The 22,458-nt window shown below is 46.1% G+C and overlaps 1 protein-coding gene across 1 annotated transcript in view; it reads right to left on the reverse strand.

Moving 5' to 3' along the window:
• Positions 1 to 239: 239 nt before the first annotated feature.
• The window catches only part of FOXO1 (forkhead box O1), a 92,343-nt gene continuing 70,124 nt past the window's right edge, over positions 240 to 22,458 (reverse strand). The window contains exons 2-3 of the mRNA XM_036831653.1: positions 4,094 to 5,449; positions 240 to 3,622 (exon numbers count right to left, since the gene is read on the reverse strand). Coding sequence (XP_036687548.1) covers positions 4,112 to 5,449 — 1,338 coding nt within the window. The 3' untranslated portion in view covers positions 240 to 3,622; positions 4,094 to 4,111. The remainder of the gene's footprint in view (positions 3,623 to 4,093; positions 5,450 to 22,458) is intronic.

Genomic DNA, 22,458 nt, shown 5'->3' on the forward strand with positions numbered 1-22,458 from the left:
ACCAGTGAGTCTACTTGCTCTTCAATTCTTGGGGACTAAAGTTTGGTCCCAGAGGGACTGTTTCCACCCCCACCCCCCCCCCCACAAAGAAATACCAGATTTGAATAAACCATGGCACCGTGGCTGACAAGGTTTTAACTCACGTGAGAGCAAAACACAAAAAAACAAAAAAAACAAAAAAACCCCCCATAAACCTAATAAAGAGCTGATTCTGCACAACTAGAAAAGAATGACACCAAACCATTTAAACATCATTTATGTACATTTATGGCTTTATACAGTAACAGCAAAGATTGTTCTTGTGTCTGTAAGTACATCAGCATCATCAGGCACTTCTCAGAGAGTACGGGAACGGGAACGTGGAACCTGGTACTAAACGCGAGTAGTGAAACGTGGGCGGGAGCGACTGCGTCCTGACGGGATGGACGTGGCCGTACCTGGCCAGGCTGCCAGGCTGTCACCCCCGGCCCCCGTCAGGGAGGAGGCCGAGAGTAATGCTAGGCTGTTCTGTTTGCATAAACCACACTGCAACTTTTACCGAATGGTTACTCCCAAACTAAACCCACAAGAGAAACTTCTTGGTTACAAGTCAGTTATAAATTAAGAACTCTTAGGAGCTGAATGTTAAGAATTTCCAGTTGGGGGTTGGGGAATGGTGGGTGGGAGGGGAGGACTGGTGACATATATCCAGCAGCTGAACGTAGTCCAAATCGTGTATTTTGGGGGAATGGTTTCCATTTTAAGTGTCTTTCTCCTCTTTTGGGGATGTTTCACTGATTTACTGCTCACTGGGGTACAACATTTGCTAATTAATTTAGACTTTGTCAGTTTGTCAAAGCAGAACTTTCCAAGTAACACATCTATGACCTAAATATATTCCATACGTCTATATTACGGAAACAATACTTTATATTTAAAATATCTGAATAGCTCTATAATACAATATGCTTTTAATAACAGTACAAACCAGAGGAAATAAATCAAACAAGGCTGCATAGGTGATATCATTTGCACATTTCACAAAGCAATCATGTACAATAACTGATATACTCATTACTCCAGAAAGTCAGTATTCTTACAGAAAAAGAATTACTAGAGGTCACATAATGTTTGTTTTCAAAATAGACAAGGTGCCTTTTCACTGGACTTCACTGTACCCCGGAGAGCTACCCAGGATTCTTGTTAGAATTTCAACACAAAGAAAAATTTGAAGGAAAAAAAAAAAAAAAAAGATATTTACACAGACTCAAGAGGAAGCAACATCTTTTTAAAAGTCACTCTACGAAGTAGTAAGATTTTAACAGTGATTTGTAGCTACGGTTGCCTCTTCAGTGAACAAGGCGGCTGGGGAGGCTCACCGTGCGATGCCTGGGAGGCGGGGAGTGGTGGCAGGTGCACACAGAGCGGAACACGAGCGCTCTGGCCCCAGCGAGCTCTAGCACGTGTGCAGGAGGCACTGCTCAGAAGAACTAGGGCTTCTATGACCAGACATACTTTGGAGTGGCCAACAAGGAAGATGGCTAGAGAGGCGGCTGCTTAATTTCCAGAAGCACAGAAGTCACTGTGGGAGCTTACAGTAGAGCCTGTCTCCTGGAGGAGAGAGCCATCAGAACACCCGTGTTCTTGTTAAACACGGAGGAAAAACCAAGGCGACAGAGACGCAACTCACAGGCGAGACAAAGCAAGTGGGAAGTGGGCTAGGTTCACAGAAATCAGGGCCTTCTCAAGAAGGCCAGAGGAACGTTTTTGTGCACCTGTTCCTTTTATTGTGCGGATTCTGAGCATTCCACATGACTTGAACACACCGGTGGATTAAGTGGCACGCAAAGCCAATTAACTTGGTCTATCAGTACAGGTAATTGGAAAATATCAATATTACAACATAATGATCAGAATTATAATTTGGGTTGCTAAAGGCAGAAGAAACTCCCCAATTCTTAACTTACGCTAAGGCTTTTTAAGATAAATTCAAATATACAACTTACAGCTCGTTTGTTGGTTTTCAAATTCATTGCCCCAATTTTTAAGCAACTTCTATTCCATTTGGTAGCCATCTGCACTCATGAACACAAAACATTCTAAAAATCACTCAAGTCCCACTTAAAAATTCCCTGCTTCGACTTAGCCTTCCACAGTGTGCCAAGTAACCCAAGGACAGAGGGAAAGAGGGATGAAGCATGAGTGTGGACCTAATTCTTCAAGGCAGAGCTACAAAACCAACCTCCACCTAGACCAGGAAGAGCACAGTATTACGAGGGAAAACTTTTGCTGAAGCTCAACTCAAAAAGGTTAAGTTGATCAAAACCCCCAGCTTGAGAAAGGAGCACTGTTTTAGAGGTGGATCTCCCCTTCTGATCTACAAATATTACGAGGCCCCCCGCCAGGAGTATTTGAAATAAAGAGCACACAGGCATCAATCAGAAGAGTCAATGCTGTGTGGTATGCTTAATTCAAAGGATAGTAGAAGCGGATGGAATTTTTTAAAAACACATACATAAAAAAGTATCAAGTTCTCCTAAACGTGAAACACAAAATGTTCATAACTATACATCACTCTCCTGCCAAGATAGGGCCAGAAATGCTGAGTGTGCAAGTACTAATTACAATGATTGTAAGATTAGTCAGAAACATCACCAAGTAGCATCCCAAAGTGTACAAACCAGTTAAGCACGTATAAAATTAGTACTAATCCAGTTAGAAATACAAAATGAAAATTACGGATGCTGCTTCAAATATCTGGGATTCCACAAATTTACAAGCAGACTATGTAACAAAGTAGACTCTAGTTTTAAGAAAACATTACAGTTCAATATCTATTCCAAAAATGATCTCAAGTCCCAACAATAACATCAAAAATCATTCATTTATCTGGAAATTAGAACCATTTAAGTGTTTGTACAAATTTGCAAATAACAAAATAAACAAACAAACAAAACAGAAAAAAAAAAGAAAGAAAAGACCTGTACAAGGCTGGCGTTTAACCTATTTTCTATTTTTTATTTTTTTCCAAAAGAGTTTTGGTAAGTCCATTAATTCAGCAGACGGACAACAGGCTGTTGGTTCTCCTGTGAATTATGTGGCAATGTGAACAGGTCCAGAGCTGTTCAATGGAGGTGCAGAATGGAGAGCTTGGTTCTTTGTCATTCATCAGTTCAGCAGAACACAGGTCGTGTACAAACAAAAGTTTAACTTATCAAGGACATGAGACCATCACAGTATTACAAAAAGAGTAGAAACTTTCCTTGGACTAAATGAATATTTAAAAAAACAAAAATGCACACAAATACAATTCTGTAGCTACGGCTTATATACAAAACTTGAAAGCACACCAGGATCCAAAAGTCTTTTCTGCAATTATATGGTGTAGTGAGTTTGGCACTTCATTGTAATGAAATTTCCAATGGCACAGTCCTTATCTACAGCAGCACGTAACCTGCAAACATCGGGCAAACATCCTGTACAGGAAAAGTGTCTTCGCTGCCAAGTCTGACGAAAGGAAAAAAAGAAACACTTTTTTTCTTTTTTTTTAATCAAGAAAACGAAAAGGTAGGGTGAAGGACATCTTTGGACTGCTTCTCTCAGTTCCTGCTGTCAGACAATCTGAAGTACTTTTAAGTGTAGCCTAGGAAAGAAAACACACACACACACACACTCATTGAATATACAGCCAAATTAAAATCAACTCAACACATTAGGGTGACAGACACACTGCAGGGAGAGCTGGACTTTCTCAAACAGCTCTGAAATCACTCAGTGGGAGAAAATTCCACTTTAAAAAACCCTTCAGCATTTGATTTGTATCAAATGTATTCACTTATTGACGAGTTACTAAAAAGATGCAGCCATCTAGTCTAACTGTCGAAAGAAACTCTTTAAAGCAGTTAGAGGAAAAGCTTCCTTATGTTTAAGCTCCAAAGGAAAATTTATAAGCTGCGAAAGGGGCGGAGAACGTATGATCAAAGATGCCTCTCTGCAAGGGGCGGCCAGCTGCCATCCAAAAAGCCCCGACCATGGCGGACACAAGGCAAGGTACTGGGTTCCTCTCTTTTATGTCCTGTTTTCAGAAGGTCTTTTGATATCGGGGCGCTCTTACCTGCTCACTCGCTCACTCTCAGCCTGACACCCAGCTGTGTGTCGTCGTCTTGACACTGTGTGGGAAGCTTTGGTTGGGCAGCACATTGTCAAAGTTAAAATCCAACGTATCTCCATCCATGAGGTCGTTGCGGATGATGGACTCCACGTCACAGTCCAAGCGCTCGATAAACATGCCGTCCAAGTCACTGGGGAGCTTCTCCTGGTGGAGAACGCCCATCCTGCCGTAGCCGTTGCAGCTGCTCACGGAGGAGTAGCCCCCCAGAGCGTTCATCTGCATGGGGTGGGGCAGAGGCACTTGTAAAGCTGTCTTCACTGGGGCCAAGCGGCTCATACCCGAGGTGTGGGGCATGGTGTTCACCGCGTGGGGCAAGGCACGCCCATTCACCGCAGACGTTGACTGAGCGTGTCCAGGGTGGGTGTGGGAGCTGGGGTTCATCATTTTGTTATGAGATGCCTGGCTGCCATAAGCGGGCATGACCGAATTAGGGCCCATCAACACATTCTGGCCAAGGACGCGGCTGTTGGGTTGAGCCACCCCAGGATCAACTGGTGTCATGATGTCATTGTGGGGAGGAGAGTCGGAAGTCAGTAACTCCTTCAAGAGTCCCGGTGCACAGTTATACTGACTCATGCCTCCGTAACTCGATTTGCTGTCCTGAAGCGTTTGCATAGGCATCTGGGGCAAAGGGCTCATGCTGGACTGGCCGTAGGTGTATTTTTGGTAGTTTGGGCTGGGTGAATTCAGACTGGTGTTTGGCGGCGCAAACGAGTAGCATGGCGTCTGCTGCATCATGGTGCCCGGCGAAGACTGGGTTGAAACAGTTAATGACGTTGGTGATGACAGAAGGTTGAGATTATCCAAGAGGTTTTCCATGTTCTCAGGACTGCTTATCTCAGACAGACTGGGCAGAGTAGAAGCCATCTTCGCCGCTGACGGTGGGTACACCATAGAATGCACGTCCCCGTCTCCGAGATCATCCTGCTCAGTCATAATGGGAGAAAGTCTCCCGCTAATAGTGCTAGCATTCGAGCTAGTTCGAGGGCGAAATGTACTCCAGTTATCAAAGTCGTCATTGCTGTGAGAGCCAGGGCTTGCAGGCCACTTGGAAAACTGAGACCCTGGGCTGTCCCCGGCACCCTCTTGGCCAGCCTGCAGGGACGCTTTTTTCTTGGCAGCTCGGCCTCGGCTCTTAGCAAATTTACTGTTGTTGTCCATGGATGCGGCTCTTCTCCTGGGCGATTTCCCACTCTTGCCTCCCTCGGGATTAAGCATCCACCAGGAACTCTTTCCAGTTCCTTCATTCTGCACACGAATAAACTTGCTGTGTAGGGACAGATTATGACGAATTGAATTCTGTAAAGCAAAACACCATGTTAGAAATACTCCTCCAATTGGAAAACCCACTCACTATTCAATAGAGACACATATCACATGGAAGACAAGTCAAGTTTTGAAAGAGTTTACGGTATAGATTTCAACCTGTACAGTCACTACGCGAGAGCTCAAATCAGTAAAGGAACAACAGTATCGTATCTTAAAAACAGTATCTGTGTCTTAATTTAACAAGGGGACAAAGTTAAATGAGCATTATTATAAACACCTTCTTTTATATAGCTCTATTTTGCAGGGAAATTACAGGAACTGGTTTTAAAACCACTTGGATTTGCTACGCAAATAGCACTCCATAACAAAGTGCTATCAAAACCCCTTTCCACTCTATCACGCCTAGAACTACTGCTAATTCTATTCGGACGGCACATTTGCCACTTACACAGCCATCTAGTCTAACTGTCGAAAGTTTTATATTATGGGGCCCACGTGGTCACGGAAAGGAAAGAAAGGAAGCAAGATATATTCTTAGTCAAGAATTAAAAGCCTGAAAACTAGTAAGACATCGATTCATTTACATCCTTAAAGTCCATTAGGCAGATATAGGTGAATATAAGGACAACTGGGCTGTTGTTGTTTAACTTTAGAAAGTTAAACTGCCAAAACAAACGAGAGAGAAAGAAAGGAAGGAAGGAAGGAAGAAAGAAAGAAAGAAAGAAAGGAAAGTTTAAATTCAAATGTTGTTTGCAACCCTCTCCTCCCAGCAATAACCAGTAGCACGCACCAACTAACTCAGCCTCTGACACCCGTCAGAGGTTACACTCCAGCCAAAAAGCCGGTCTGGGAGGGAAGGAGTGGTGGAGAGGACAGAGAGCTGGTGGCTCTGATCCACTGAGTACGGCTCCACAACTAAATCGCATGCCCCCTGGGGCAGTTCGTAAAGAAAATCAACTTTTTTTGGAGCACTTAGGTGGCTCTGCTACTCACTGGCTACAAACCTTGGGAAACTGCTTGGCCCCCATGTACCTTACAGCCCCTTTGGGGCTGTTCTATGGATTCCACGAGATAAGGTAGGTCAAATGCTCAGTGGTGTGTGCAACATGGTAAGCGGTCACCAAGAAGAAGGTGTCAGATCCCAACTTGGTTGGGGGCTGGGGAGGAGGGGCCCAAGGCACCGCCCATTCTGAGCCCATTTCCCTCCTCCTAGTCACTGGTGTGTCGGTAGGAGCTTACGGGTATCGCAAACACAAACCCACCACTCCAAACACGCTGCAACGGGAGCCAGAGACAGTTGCAAGCTCCAGCAGAAGCCGTGGAGCCAGGCGGTAAACAAGGAAGCCCGAATGCAATTCCGCTACTGGACACACGGCGAGACTGACAGCATCTGGAGAACCTCTGGGACACGTGGACAAGGAAAGGGGGGCTCCCGAGGAGGAGGGAGCTTCTCTGACAGATTTTTTTGCCCCAGCACAGGACAGGGCACGCAGCAGACTCCGTCATCAGGGCCCTGATCCCAAGTCCAGGGGCGGGGACCTGGGGACCTGGAGCAGGGCTGTGTGCGCTGTATGCGTGGCCCCCAGACTTCCCGGGCTTCCTCTGCCGACTGAATGCAAGGCTCAGCGACCAAGCCCCCCGGATCGCTGCGGCCCCTCCCTGACCACGGAAAGGCTCCGGCTGGATTTGTGGTCGCCCAGGATGCAGCCACGACACCCACACCCTCACGCCATCGCCGTGGGACGCACATGCTTGAGTGCCAATCACTGCGCCAGAACAAAGCCTTGGCACACAGCAGGGCAGGCCGGGGCTCAACACAGACTATGAGTTCACAATTTTCCTCATTAAAAGGAGGTAGAACACAAAGGAAAAAAAATCTCACTTTCTAAAAGGAGATGCAAAAGTCACAGTGAGGCCGGACAGTCAAGGCTGAGAAATCCACATTTCAAAACGCCCTCTGACCCTCTGTACTACATTCCACCCAAGGATTGCAACACAGCAGCTATGTGACGAGCCCTTCTGCCAGGCCCAGGCAAGTGTGGGTCAGCCACGGCCCTGAATGGGGACTTCCAGGCTGGACGCTGGGCAGGTGTGTAAGTGGATGGCTGTGAGGGTTTTCTTCTGTTGCCAAGATTCTCCTCTTCCTTCTCACCTACAGATCTATCCCCAACTCAAGACCGGCTTTGAGGACTTTGTGGACATACAAGAACCCCCTAAAAGAGGCCTAGCACTGCAATTCCCCAATGTCCTATTTCATCCCCATAAGATTCCCCAAACCCTATGGGAAGGTTTTACTTACACACGCGCGCGCGCGCACACACACACGCACACACTGTGTGCTCCCAATATTCCATCATGACTATTTTGTTCTTTGAACACAACAGAAACACAGATAAGCGACGATGAAATCTCTGGAGGAAAGGAAGCTTGACTCCTGTCTCTGTCACATTTAGTTAATGATAAAGGGGAAAGATCTTCCTACATAGTGGCTTCCTGGCTGTCTGTACTGCCTGGGGGAGGGGGTGGCACAGCTCTGTGATTCACATAATTAGATCAGATCATTTGCAACTGCAATTGGGGGACATTTTTTTAATCTTATTTTTGCCTGGAAGCCATTCCTTTTTTTTTTTTTTTGCTGCGTTGGGTCTTTGTTGCTGCGCACAGGCTTTCTCTAGTTGCGGCGAGCGGGGGCTACTCTTCGTTGCAGTGCGTGGGCTTCTCATTGCGGTGGCTTCTCTTGTTGCGGAGCACGGGCTCTAGTAGTTGTGCCACAGGGGCTCAGTAGTTGTGGCGCGCGGGCTCAGTTGTTGTGGCATGCGGGCTTCAGTAGTTGTGCCACAGGGGCTCAGTAGTTGTGGCTCGCGGGCTCTAGAGCGCAGGCTCAGTTGTTGTGGCATGCAGGCTTCAGTAGTTGTGGCTCGCGGGCTCTAGAGCACGGGCTTCAGTAGTTGTGGCATGCAGGCTCAGTAGTTGTGGTTCGCGGGCTGTAGAGCGCAGGCTCAGTAGTTGTGGTGCACGGGCTTAGCTGCTCCGCGGCATGTGGGATCTTCCCGGACCAGGGCTCGAACCCGTGTCCCCTGCATTGGCAGGCGGATTCTTAACCACTGCGCCACCAGGGAAGTCCCTGGGAGACATTTCTAACAAGACTGAAGAATCTGTCATGATGAAATCTTTAAAAAGTTCAGGAAGCATTCACTAGCTCGGATGGGACATATGCTGACTTACCATTTAGATTTACCAAAAAAAAAAAAAAAAAAAAAGGTTGGGTGGGGGCGAGTGGGTGTAGAACAATCCCTTACTTATCAAAACATTATGCTACATATTTTCCTAAGAGGACATTTCAGGTCGCTCTTTGAGCAACAGAGCTGTCTCCTAACTTTGCCAACAATTAAAAAATTTTTTTCCGAACAGGAAAAGGTTTGCTGCGCAGGGCTTGTTACATAAATTCCTGTTTTTCACACAGCCGGCAGGACATTAAAGAAGCTATGATTTCCAATGGGGGATATCGGAGTGGAGGGTGTTGAAGAGGTAAAGCTTGTAAAAATACGTGTCGCTATTAATGATGTTATGTCTGCAAATCTCTGCCGGATGCGGCGGACACAGCCGACGCAGGGAAAGTGCGGTTCCCTGTGACCTGTGCAGAGAGCCACACGCGGCCAGCAGTGCTCTGAGCTGTTCAGTTCTTCGGCCACGAACAAGTTATCACGTGAGGAGAGAGGCAGGGTGAGAGGACAGGAGACTCGTGCACTGCAAACCACTTACCTAAATCCCGAGTTTCTGCATGAGACCATCAGAGAAAAAGACCACTCAGCAACTTGCCCCTCCACTAGCCGGAGTCTCCGCAGCCCGGGCTTGCCGCTGGTGCCGAGCTGGCTCTCCTCTGCACACGCCCTTCGGCCGCCTGCCCCTCGACTCTCCCTCGCCTTCCGCGTGCCTGGCCACCCCGAGCAGGGCAGCGGGTTCTGGGGAAGCCTGACCCAGTGGAAGCCCGTGGATCGTGTGGGGGAAAGGGGCAGCCGGCGCCCGGTGCGGTGCACCCTGGCTTGCTCAACCTGCTCTGCCAGCTGTTTCGAATGCTCGGGTGTTCATTTTGTGCACTCTACAGACCGGATTCCAAGCTTCTTAAAGGGCAAGGGGCTGGCGCGTGTTTTTATTTCCTCATCTCAAAGCCCCTAACAGATGCTCTACACACAAGATACATTCAATGAACGTTTGTTGACTGACATCCCAAAAACATCACAGGGAAGGTGTAATGCCTTCCCCATCTCTTCTCTATCCATTCGTGTACCAATTCATGCCAAGTAACTTTTATTGGGACTGATTTATGCTGGGTGCAGTGAAGGACGTCAGAAGGAATTAGTCACAGAGTCTGCCCTCCGGGTGTTTTATGATCTACCTGGGGAAGGAACAAGTCCACCTAAATGGCCACTCGGGACAAAAAATGATGTACAAAGGACTGTCCAGGAGCCTCGACTTTTTCCCGCCAAAGGTCACCACCACCCCCAACTTCTGTCTCAGCCCAAGTGTCCCTTCCTTCCGGAAGCATTTCCTGAGAACCCCATCCCAGCCTGCAGCTAACACAGGACCTGATTTACTCACCACAGTCATGCCTCTGCTATGTCTGGCTCCCCACTACCCTGTGAGCTGCATGAGCTCAGGGACCTGGGCTGTCCTCTTGTGCGCTGTATCCTCACAGCTCCGTCACCAAGTAGACACTCAAGTATCTGCTGAATGGATTAATAGGTCCTACATGTATGGGGTTGTCGTGAAGATTAAATGAGATAACAGATGTCCTTACCTCAATCGATATCGGCCGCTGTTATTATTAAGATAATGGCACCTATAAGATAACATGTCTGTGTTTTAGAGACTCACCCATATTACAAACATTGGTCTCGTTTCTTTATAATCGTACCTTGTACTGCTCCCACTAAGACGAGGCTTTTACATGTTAGTTACTGGGAAAATAGACCAGTTTTGCGGTAGTAGTTAAGATATTTTCTCTCTGCACTAGATATAGTGTCTGCTGTGGGCAGGTGCTAATGAAGGAATTTAGATATACAGCTGGTCTGTTAACGCGCTTGCCGGGCACGGGGCACGTTCTCAGAATCCTCAAGGTGGCTGCCGAGCCTCGTGTGCGGGCCCCGCGCTCCGCGTTCAGCTGGCGCGTGGCGGGGAAGCAGCGGCAGGTGTTAGAGCAGGGCCACTTCCAAGGCCACAGGCTGGTGTGTCTCCTCGGGGGACGTTGTGACTGAGCTCTGCGGGCCCACCGCCCTCCTGGCTGCAAGAAGCCACGCTCCAAGGCTGGGCCCCGGAGACCCTGAAGACACAGGGCAGGAACTGCCCCTTCCCTGGACGCACTTAGCCTGGATGTCTAAACAATAATCGGAGAGCCATCGACGTGCAAGAAGACATCTTTACACTTTTCACCTACTTTACATTTTTATCTCATTTTTAAAAATGAGCATGGAGAAGTTGATTTGAGAACTAAGTTCCGTTTCTCCATCCTTTAGCCATTGAGTAAAAAAGCTTGTCTGTTCCAGCCTCAAAACAAATTAAGTAAATAAAAATGAGCAAATGCATTATGCAATATATACAATATGTTGGTATAGTATAAATGAATAAACGTAACATCAAAAAGGGTGTGATTTTTACAAAAACATTTAGAGAGCACCAGTCTATTACAGTAAACTTCCAGTCTACTAGAAGCCCCAACAAAGAAAACCAAGGGAGCAGAACTAGACCTCTTGTCAAGTCTAACGAACTCTTTGGTCCCCCAAGGCCTGGGCTGAAAAAATGGCCTGGGGGTCCAGCCCTCGGTTTGCTCCCCTCCTCCCCTGCCCTCCTGAATCCCACCTTCAGACCTGAGCTCCCACCCGGCTCCGTCCAGCCCACCCAGCAGTGTACGTGGAGACCACCACCTCTCAGCCACAACTCTAGCCATCACTGCTGCACCTTACTTTCTGCTGGGCATTCTAAGACTACTCTGGTCTTTGTGTTTAACCAGGAATAAAACAAAACCAGCAACTTAAGCTGAATACATCCTGCTCAGGATCCCCTGGCCTTCATACTTTACACGTGGATTTTACTTAACAGTTTACAAACGGCTTTCAATACATCATGTCTCATTCCATCCTTGCAAGAGCCCTATATAAGGCAGGTATTATTGGCCCCGTTTTAAAAATAGGAAAACTGAGGCTCGGAAAAGGAATCTCATGCAAAATAACTCTGCACACAACACCACTGCCAGCTGGAGAAACCACTTTTTGGCTTCACCATCATTAAGAAGAATCAAAGGAACATACTTAAGACTGAGGTTACATGTGTGCATCTTGAGGGAGCGGAAATAATTCTGTTTACAAACACTAGTTTAGAAAACTCCTTTTCTGCCTCAACGGGTAATAAATTTACAAAATATGATTTGCTTTTAATTCTAATTGGTTACTCTTTGTGGCAGGAAAGCAGAGCAGCTGCAAATGTGAATTTCAGATGTGAGCCACTGCCCCGGGGAAAAAGCCTGTGCAAAGGGGCTTTGAGGACCCACGAGGGAAATGGAAAGGCCCTCAGAGGTCCCACAGCCTAGAACTGCCCGTCGCCCTGTGGGAGGGTGGGTGTGAGCTACAGTCACCAAGCCAAACAAAAAGAGCTCCAAACTAAGGCGCTGGAACACGTGACTAAATGAACTTGTTGTTCTAGAAATTCTAGAAATTCTTTCAAAACGCTAGACAAACTAGGTTTTTCCAAAAGCATTTTATCTAATTTCTGTGAACTCTGTCAATGTGTGCTATGGTTTCGTGGGCTCCCAGCACGGACTCACCCCCTCTCCCTGCTTCCTCTCTTTTACACATCCCTTCCTGCAGTTCCAAGAATGAAAACAAACTAAGGAGAAAGTAGGAATAATCTCTGTTCAACAGAGTTCCCGTTAGAGGTGCTAATAAAACAACAACTTTGTAAAATAATGCATTTTGCCTGCAAACAGAAGGAAACACGTGACCTTTTGCCCGTGCTTCTTTTTTACAGGTGATGTCAAAAGATGTATGTTACCAATCGACAGCATAAAAATTCAACTTTAGAAACTGTTGTAATGGAAGATTTGCTGTGAAGAGCTTGATCGACATGCTTACACATTAGGCCCTGGCATCCAGCTCTTCCTCTGTAAAGCTGATTTCACTTCCCCGAAACCTGTCCTTCTTGCCTGCACATCGGTGACCCCAAAGGCCACTCTCACCCCCAGTCTGTACTAGGACTCGGGCTTCCCTGGGAACCCCTGTGGACAGAGGACTCGCAGCCTCATAAAACTTGTGAGCTGGAAAACCCTGGGAAGGTCACCTGGCCTAACACCCTCATTTTATATTAGGGAAAATAGAGTTCAGAAAGATTAAAATGCAGGTGAAAGGCTTATGGGTGTTCATTTACAAAAAGCAGAAGCACATGGGGCTTTAGTCCTAGAAGAACAAGTGTCAAGGACATGCAGTGACCCTCCCCCAACCAAACCAATACTCAGCTACAGATTCTCCAGTGGCTATAGACAGACACACATTTGGCTCGAAGCAGCTCTATCTCTGACTCAAATCATTCCAAAGGAAGGAAAAGATGACTACATTAAATCGGCTTCTACTAAAAAAAGCCTATCGGAGGCTATGCTCTCATGTAAAAAAGAACCAAAAGGACCCATGTAAGATCTCATGCGAACCTTCGTGTTTTCAGGAGGCAGTGCGGAGGCGGATCCCAAGGTCAGACTGTGGGACCCCGAGTCAGCTGGTTTCCCCAAGCCCCAGTCTTGACATCTGTGACACAACACCAGCTGTTACTTGGGATCGTTAGGGGCAGAACGGCATCATCTGCATGGAAAGCGCTCAGCGCATCACCTGGCACAAAGTGAGGGAACAGAGGTTGGCTACTTTGTGATGGGAAGTAAAGAGATGTATAAACAGGAATTTTTTAGCCATCGTGAATGGTTACAACCTGATTAAAGGCCATTCATCACAAACTTCCTGTTCAACAGGCAGCCAGCCTTCCTGAGGCTGCTTCCATGTCCTCACAACTGAGCTGCAAAACCCTTCTCTGACAGAGAAATTGTTCTCGCCCTTTAAGAGGATTTCAAAGGTAAAAGTCCGGATCGTTTGACTAGCGTTTGTTCCCTCAGCTTTGGGGGCGACCCCTGTCAGAACCTGTGTCCACAAGCTTGTTCAAGGAGCGGGGCATACGCCAGTCGGCCAGTGAAGAGCTGGTACCCAGGAAGGCAAATACGAGAACAACGCTCTTCCTCGTCTCTTCCCACACAGGGGCCACCCACCGCCTTCTGCTTCACAGACAGCAAACCCTGAAAGAGCCCCCGAGGGGGTGGGGGGGATTTAGAGCAGACTGCAGGGCAGAGTGCTGGGTAAAGGGGTGGGTTACAAAGTGAACGGGACCGTGGTATCAGGAAACAAGGCGTGCAGACGGAAGCACCCCTGGCCTAGAAGGACGGCCAAGGAGAAACAGACGATGCTCCACGGCTCGCCTGATCTCTAATAAGCTCTCCTGTTGGCCAAAAGCCTCCATATTTCAGGGTAAAGTTTCAGCCAACAACCTCAGACATTTAGGACTTAAGAAAAAAAATCTTCAGGGATGGAAGAGAAACTTTACTTAACGACATTAAAAGTATCCCAAGCTTTTGCTTCTCAGAAGGTCGTAATTAAAAAAGAAGCACCACGTTTCCCCATGCTGTGTCCCATAGGAAAACCCCGTATCAGAGAAAGCTACATTTTATGAGAGGAAGGGCGAAGTCCTTAATTTTCAGCGAAGTCCTGAATTTTCAGGATGTGAAAACCCATACCATTTCATGCCCTGTGTTTTTACACACTATCCCAAACCAGGAACTCCGAAAGACAAAACCCAGAACAACCCAGGTGAGGCTGAAACCTTAGATGCAAGCATCTTCCCTTCTGTTCCAGACCATGAGGCATCTACCTGAACCGCCGTCCTGGTACAATCTCCGTGAAAGTTGCTACTGTGGAGCCCTGCCTAGTAAAGTCCGGAAAGCAGAAACTACCTCCCACGGCTACACGCTTGGGCCCAATGTTGCCATATACCAGCCACAGAGCTAACTCTCACGTGAATGTCATCCACCCTGGCTAGGAAGGTCCCCGTAATGGATATACCGAGACTAAATTTCATTTCGCTAAAATTCTTTTAAATGCCTTTTTTTTTTTTTTTTTTTTAATAAAAAGGATGCGTCGGCTACTAAGGATTTCAAAGTGGAGCTTGTTTCTCCTGGGATTTAGTTCCAGGGCGGCAAGCAGGCATCCCTGGCCACCCTTTGACCCAGTCCCTCCTTCCCCAGGGGAGGCACAGAGACCGGCAGGCACTGCCAAGCCCACAGCAAAGAGCCACCACTCCCCACCCTGCCCATCAGCTGACCTGAAGGAGCCTATCCTTCGCGAAACTTCTTTTTCATTAACTGCCCAGAATACAGGCTCTTTTGCTGCTCTTGCCTAATGACTGCCTCAGACACGTAAGGCTCCACCAGCACAGAATATTAAGAGGAAACTCATTTGTTGAAGTGATTCTGCCATTTTCCTAATGAAAATCTTTGTCTGTTTTATAGGCCTTACTACTTTTCGAATCTTCAGTGGCTTTAGAAACACACTGCTTCACAATGCAATTAACTTACCTTATGTATTTGGCTACCGGAATGAGGCAAAACAAAATAAAAGCCAAAAACAAAGAACACATTAGGATTTACTCTCTTCTGATGAAGAACTTAAATTAGGCATAAAATGAAACATAGCATATATCAATAGTTTGATCCATTTTAAAGTTTTCTAAAGAGAACTGAAGTGAATTTTAAAGTATTTTGTCAGAGTTAGTGATGAGCCCATTAAACCTGCTCATGTTAAGTAAATGTTTACTCAAGGTTTGCAACCAAACTGCTTACAAGAGCCACAGAAAGCTCTACGAATGTAAAGGCAATAAGGCTGAAACTTGGACAGATTAGAATCTCTAGGATAAGATCCCACCCATAGGACGTACTATCTATAATTGCTTTTTATCCTAAATATGTTCACTGTCTGGAAAATCTAGGGAAAGATGAATCCACTGAATGCATAAGCTATTTACCAAGAACTGCTACTCATAGTCAACAGAATTAAAAAGTACAAAGTCTAGGTTTATGTGGGGGGGGGGGGTTCTGTTTTGGAACCCAAATATGATAAATCCAGATTACAACAACAAATTGCAATAAAATATAACACTCTGAATTACACATTATTTGCAATGTAGGGTTTTCTTGGTTATACAGAATCTTGAAACCAGTCTTCTTGCCCATCATTCTGGGTAAGGAACCTAATGCAACAATGATCTGTTAAGTACACATTGTTTTGGGGCTACCCCCCAAAAATGCTTCAGAGCTTGTCTCAAGTCAAATAGTTACAGATATTCACTGACTGACCCAATACTAGCAAAACCATTTGGGCCCATTTACTTCATGATAAAGCGAAGCGCCCCCCACCGTGGGCGACTGGGCCCGCCAGAGCTGTCCCCAGGCGTCCTGCAGATGGCAGGGATCCACCTCAGTGAACAGACCACAGACACAGCAGGTCTGCTGCACAACCGCCCTACTCTCCACACCTCCCTTCCAAACAACAAAGACTCCGTCAGTACCACCAGGACCCACGCCAGTTCAGGGACTCCAAAAGAACCCCCCAAAATGTTTCAGAAAGGCAGCTTTATTAAGTTACCTAAAAGCCTACATATACATGTCTCTCAAGGCCTTTCAGAATGTGTCCACCTTAAAACCACACCTCCTCACCGGCACAGCCCCTGTCCTGCACACGAGGCCTGCACTTAACTTCTCAAGCAGTATTTGTCCAGGGCGCTGTCACGACAACACGGTGCTGTGCTTGTTTGTCACCTACGCTATGAACAGCATTTTCACCTCTGAAAACTGCACCAACTGAACAAGGAAGGAGCCTGAGAATGGCCCCCTCACTCCTGCATAGTCACTGACGCTCCACCAGAAGTAACACATTTATTAAGTGATGCCCACAAGGACCTGCAGGCTAAATCAGGTCTCAGGTCAAGTTTAAGGCCAGCTCTGGGAGAATGTGCTTCGCCACGATCACTCCAGGGCTCAGGGGATGCTGGAAGGCTCCAAACTGAGTTTGCCCTGGAACCAGATTTAGACGACCTGGGGACATCTACTATGACTCCTGTGGGTTCCATTATTTTTGAGCTTAGCCCCAGGGTTAGGCTGGTCCACATTCCAGAGAGGAGAGAGGAAGAAAGTCAAGTAGGACAAAAAGGATCCCCAAATCACCTGAGGATCCCCAGTTGAGCGATCAGCAAACCTCCCCATCTGGAAAGTTTTCCTTGTATTAAACTTTTTACTCTAATGCTGCAGTTTGAACGCATAACCTCTAGAAATATGAACAACATTGTCAAGAATTAAAAGTGTAAGGCCAGGTTTACAGAGCTCCAAAGACAAAAACCTCACAGCTACTTCTGGTAGTTACGAGGATCGTTTTTAGGAAGATGTCGATCATTTAAAATGCACCGGCTACACACAACACATGTTCTTTGTTTTGGGTTGAGAAAACAATGAGAGAGTTTTGTTAAGCTCTATCTTAAATACTAGAGGGAAACTAACAAAGAAGTAATGAATAAATGACTATATGAACCATTTCTTAGGGTGATTCATACCAATGGAGAATCAGAACTTCTCACCCGAGCCCACAGTCTGTGATGGTACACGTTCAACTCCTCTTTGGAACTTCAGTGGTCACTGTTTTCAGTTTTATCACTTTGAATTTTGTCCAAAATGGAACTGTGAATAGCAACCATTGTGGCTGGAATCTTGCACATGGTACAAATGTTTTGTATCTCTTCCAAGCTACTGCATTCAAGGATACTCTGAACCACTGCTAACAATTTCCACCACAATATATTAGTATATACATTTGGGGTGCCTTTTCTCCACTTCCTTAAAATGATGCATTTGCCAAAATGGTTCAGTATTAAGGGTCTTCTCAGAAGAGTAAGGGCTTATTTAGACGACGCCCTGTGCCTCACCATCATATAACCCAAAGGAGCACGATGAAAGCTAAGTGAGAGTGCGTTTGGAAACCACACAGCATATTAAAAATGTGACAGACACTAGCAATTTCAATTTCTAGAAATCCTTGATATTCTAAAACAAAAGCAGGGTTTTCTGGAAGAAGTTGTTAACCCTATTAGCAGTGAGATCAGTCTAATTTCAACTCCTCTCACTTTGTTCTAAACAACAGGTAGTCTCTTTGGTATTAATTTATTTTCTTTCTTTTTTTATTACTCGGAAAAGTAATTGAGACAAATTCTGACAACCTAGTTAAGATTGTAAGGGAGCATTCAGAATTGTTAGTGGGTGAACAAAGTTTCAAACAATCGTTCTTCACTACAACTCTACCCCCAAAGGTAAGAAGTTTTACATTTTAACCATTTTTAAAGTCCATGATACAACTCTATCAAACAATTGATGAAGACAGACACCAATATATTGCATAACTGTTTTAGTCCTCAAAGTAGCTATAAATTAAACTGGAGTAGCATGCAATTTTAGAACAAAATATTTTCTTTTGAAGAGTCTTCAAGGCTGGTTTATTTAGTTTTTTGTTTATTTAATTATAAAGACACCCGACTGTTCCAAAAGGACCCCAGGGTCAGTCAGGGTTGGGGCAGAACATGTCCCATTCAGCACTGCCCCAGCCAGCACCAGAGCACTGTTTTCCTGCCTCCCAGGGTCATATACAGATGGCTGACAACACGAAAATGAAAGGTGGCACATGCTCAAAACAAGAAAGGAAAGACCCTAACCTAGAATTGAGGAAAGGCAAGATTCAGATTGCTGGATAAAAGGGAAGGGAATTCTCGATGTGAGTGCAGAACACGAATAAAAGGTGACGGGTATACTACATAACGTGTTCTAAAACCTGAGAGACCTGGATTCAAATCCAAACCTGAGTAATCCTGGGCAAGTGACTTACAATCTAACAGTACTTACCTTACTGAACCACAGTACTAAACGCTCAGTGTGTACAAAGTGACCAACAAATATTAGTATCAGTGCCTGCGAGAAAAGTTTGTTAAAAGCACTAACAAGATGTGTCTGGAGAAGAAAGAAGGGGTAAGAGTGGCTGTATTTGAGTTCAGACGCAGAAAGAGGGGGAAACAAGGTGGGAGGGGACTTTTAAAAATGAGCTAGGAGCTTGTATTTTATCCGACAGGCAACACTCAGGAGAGCGAGAAAAGATCAGAATAAAGTTACGACGTGGAACCTAGAGGGAAGGGCCAACCTGTCTTCCCACGAGACAGCAGGGAAAAAAGGAGAGATTGTGTCCTGCTCGGAAAGCAGATATTTTTGATTATCCAAAAATTTAAAGTATGTGCGACGTCTGTATTTTCACGTGCATATAAATGTCTGTTGATAAGCAAAAGCACCTCGGGGAGGTGCTGTCTTCAGTATGGTTCTTCCCCACTCTGAAAGGTGCCCTTTGTTCAAATCACTCCCCCAACAGGAGGCTGCCACAGCTCCTGTGGAGAGGCGGATGACAAGTGTCACCTTGAGGACTTCATGCATCTCTCTCGATGAAAATGATGGGGTTTTATATTAAAGCTGCTGCCGGGCTTTTGTCTCATGATTCAAATGCTACTTGGTTGTTTTGAAACTCGTGGCATAATATCTGATTTTTTCATAGTCAGAGGAGGGCAGGAGACTGGGACTGGGACCATTTGTTTTGAAAACAAATTCTAAAACTCGTGAAGTCTGGTGTGTTTTCATACTTTTATCCATCGTTCACAACATTTGGCATACAAATCCCGTTCTTACTTTTAGAAAGGTTTATTTTTGTTTCTTGAGGTCATTGTCTAGGCTCAACCATAACATCTTTCAGGTTGTTTTGAAAGGCTAAAGGGAAATTAAAGGAAGTAATGCCCTACAATGTAACCATGGACTGTTCCACATAAACAGGGATAGAGCTACAACAAATCACTCAGCTATTCAGTACCCTAGTAGATGCATATGAGATCCAGGGCCGAGACTGGCCCACGGCTGGATAGCAGTGGTATGAGGATAAACTGAGATGGCATTTTCTCCCCAGGAACCGCCCACACACACAACACTCCCTCCACCACATACACACTTCCAGCATCCTGAAAGGCACCACACACGCACACACACAGGAAAGAGGTCTAAATCTTGGGAACTTAATTTTTAACGGCTGACTATCCCATCAGAATTTGATTATAAAAGCACGATTGTGGGTATAAACCCTACCCTCAGCAGATCCCATCGACCTTTCCTCTTCCATAGCCCAGGAGCCCTGGCCTCTTATCTGCTTCCTTTCCTTTCTGCCCCAAAAATAAGTTAGTGCCATGCAACTTACAGCCAGGTTTAAAAGTCACAAAGTTACTAGCAAACAAACAAACAATAGCAGGCAGTTCAAACATTTTGTAAAACGAAGATCTCACAGTCTAATACTTGGCCTGATCACTTTTCTGGAGAAGCGCTGAGGAACACTTGCTGAGAGAAATACCACACCATAGGTTATTAACGTCCCATCTATTTCACAGCGCTTTCTCCCAACCATTGCTCCCATTAGGATCCTTCTATTCTCCGCACCAAAACAAACAAAACCGAACAAAGCAGTTCCATTAAGTCAGAGTTTGTATCTTCTGGATAGAAAATACTTTATGTGAACTTTTCATGTACACTCAACTCCTGGAAGCTTAGCTTAGGTATGGAAGGAGGGGGGGGGAGGGAGGGAGGGAGGAAGAGAGGGGAGGAGAGGGGAGGGGAGGGGAGGAGAGGGGAGGGGAGGGGAGGGGAGGGGAGGGGAGGGGAGGGGAGGGGAGAAGATAAAGTGCAATGCCCAAGATCAGTTCTGAGAAGCTGGACTTGACTTGCTTCCTTAGTTTGAGATTTCAATGCAAAATAATAAATCATTTCTGCCTGGCTGGAACAATTTGCCTCAAAATAAAAGAGTTTTGTTAAGAGGTTCTGCTTCCCCAAAGCAGAGGGCTGACTGATGAGAGGGACGCAGAATCTGCCGCTTGCACCTTCACCTTGCCCCCCTACCATAATCAAGCAATCTAACGAGAGCAACAAAAGCAGCAAAGCTGAATATTAAATATTAAACAAGAGCTGGGGGGAGGGGTGCTGACACAGACGGCCTCGCTCGGGGAATGTGCCTGGTCAAACACCTGCCAAGAGGAAGCAGTGTGCTGTTCTGGGTCCAAATTTCTTCAGTCCATCCTTGCCAAACAGTGCAGCTGTCACTCAGGCTATAGTTCATGAGTCTTTACCTAACAACCCTGACAACAGTTCCTAGAATGCTGATCCTGTTGACTGAGAACCTTCCTGCGTTCCGGTTAAAATCCTACTCCACAAAGCTCCTGCTGAACTGCTGACAATGACATGGCGACAGGATTCCCCACGGCCAGCCTCCCACCCCACCCGCAGGGTAGTCTCTATTACCAAAGCATCTCCAGCCACTGCCCGTGTGGATTCGCCCGCCAGGTCGCCAAAGGTTAGATTTTCCTCTAACCACTGAGGTCTCCTGGAGCACCTCCGAAGTAAATCCAGGACAAGGCGGTACATTATGGCCGAGGGGAGCATCTCCAACATGCGCTCCACAGCATAATGGCTCCTCCTAGGGTGAAAGGAGTTCACTGAGGAAGTACGTTCGGGATATCTGGCCACACCGACTCAAACAGGACTCCCAACTGCGGGATTCTTAGAGCCTTTAATACACTAACTTCATGTTAACATACAAACGCAAAGCAAAGCAAAACACAACACCCTTCACTAACTTAAGATGTTTCCTTCTGTTTTGTGGGTGTGATCCCATGCACCCACCACGTCTCTGACACTTCCTCACAGACCATACCGTGGAACCAACGTGTAGTTGCACACACTTTGGGAAATGCTGGTCTAATGGCAAGACAGTGGTCAAGAGAGTGAAGACCTAGGTCTGGCTCTATCTTTGTATGTATGACTTTGGACAAATTTTATATCCTGTGTATCTCCGCTTTCTTGCCTAGAGAGTGGAAAAAAATAACACGTGTCCTAACTCCACAGAGGAGTTGTAATGGATACAACCTCTTCAAAAGGCATAAATAGAGTACCGTGCACTTGTGAGATTTCTTGATTACGCCCAGGGTAGAAGGGCAGGCTACCCGAAAGCTGCAGAGCTACCCACACTTCCTACCAAAGAACACACCGCCTGTCCCAGGCACCCTGGAAAGCCCAGGTGCTCTGCAAACCATGAACCATGCCCTCTCACTCTCTGAAGGACGAAGGAGACGCAGACTCTCCGAGCAGGTCAGGTTACTCAGGACGAAGCAGGTCCCGCACAGGCCTCTCGCCCAGGATCTCACAGTAAGAGCCAACACCAGTATCTTCAAAAATACACAAGGCAGAGTTACCAGGGGAGAAGATTGGGCCCACTCTAATGTCATTTCCAAATCTCTCCCACCTCCCTTAATGCTTTTGCGAGAGGAAGGAAGGCAAGCAAGGTACAGGAGGAAGAAGAAAAGGGGAGGAGAAGGTAGGAGAAGAGTGTGGTAGGTTGATTTGCTCAGACAGCGGAATGAAAAAAATGACTATGATTCCTGAGACATCTCCTAGGTCAGGAAATTACTCCAGCTCTGGCCGTGACACCACACACTGAAAGAACTGTGATGTGAGCAGGGAGACAGTTTTCTAGGGTCAGGGAAACAGAGCCTGGAGGAGAGGAACCTGCACACAGGCGCTCCTCATTAGTACAATGTGTAGCAGAGCTACTGTAGAGCCGGATTGGGCAAAAACAGCAGCTAGGACTGGAAAGTTTACTTACATACAACATTTGACAATGAATGTCAATTATCACATCCCCGAAACCTCTAGTGCATGCTATTTGTAGCTAATATAAACGGTGACCTTTATTACCAGTTACATGGGATCTATATGGTCAATTATTTCTTTTACAAGACAACCTCAATGAATATAATGATGATGTCTCTCGGTGGTGAAGGTAATGGGGATT

Source organism: Balaenoptera musculus, chromosome 18 (assembly GCF_009873245.2).
Source record: "Balaenoptera musculus isolate JJ_BM4_2016_0621 chromosome 18, mBalMus1.pri.v3, whole genome shotgun sequence".
Taxonomy (NCBI): Eukaryota; Metazoa; Chordata; class Mammalia; order Artiodactyla; family Balaenopteridae; genus Balaenoptera; species Balaenoptera musculus.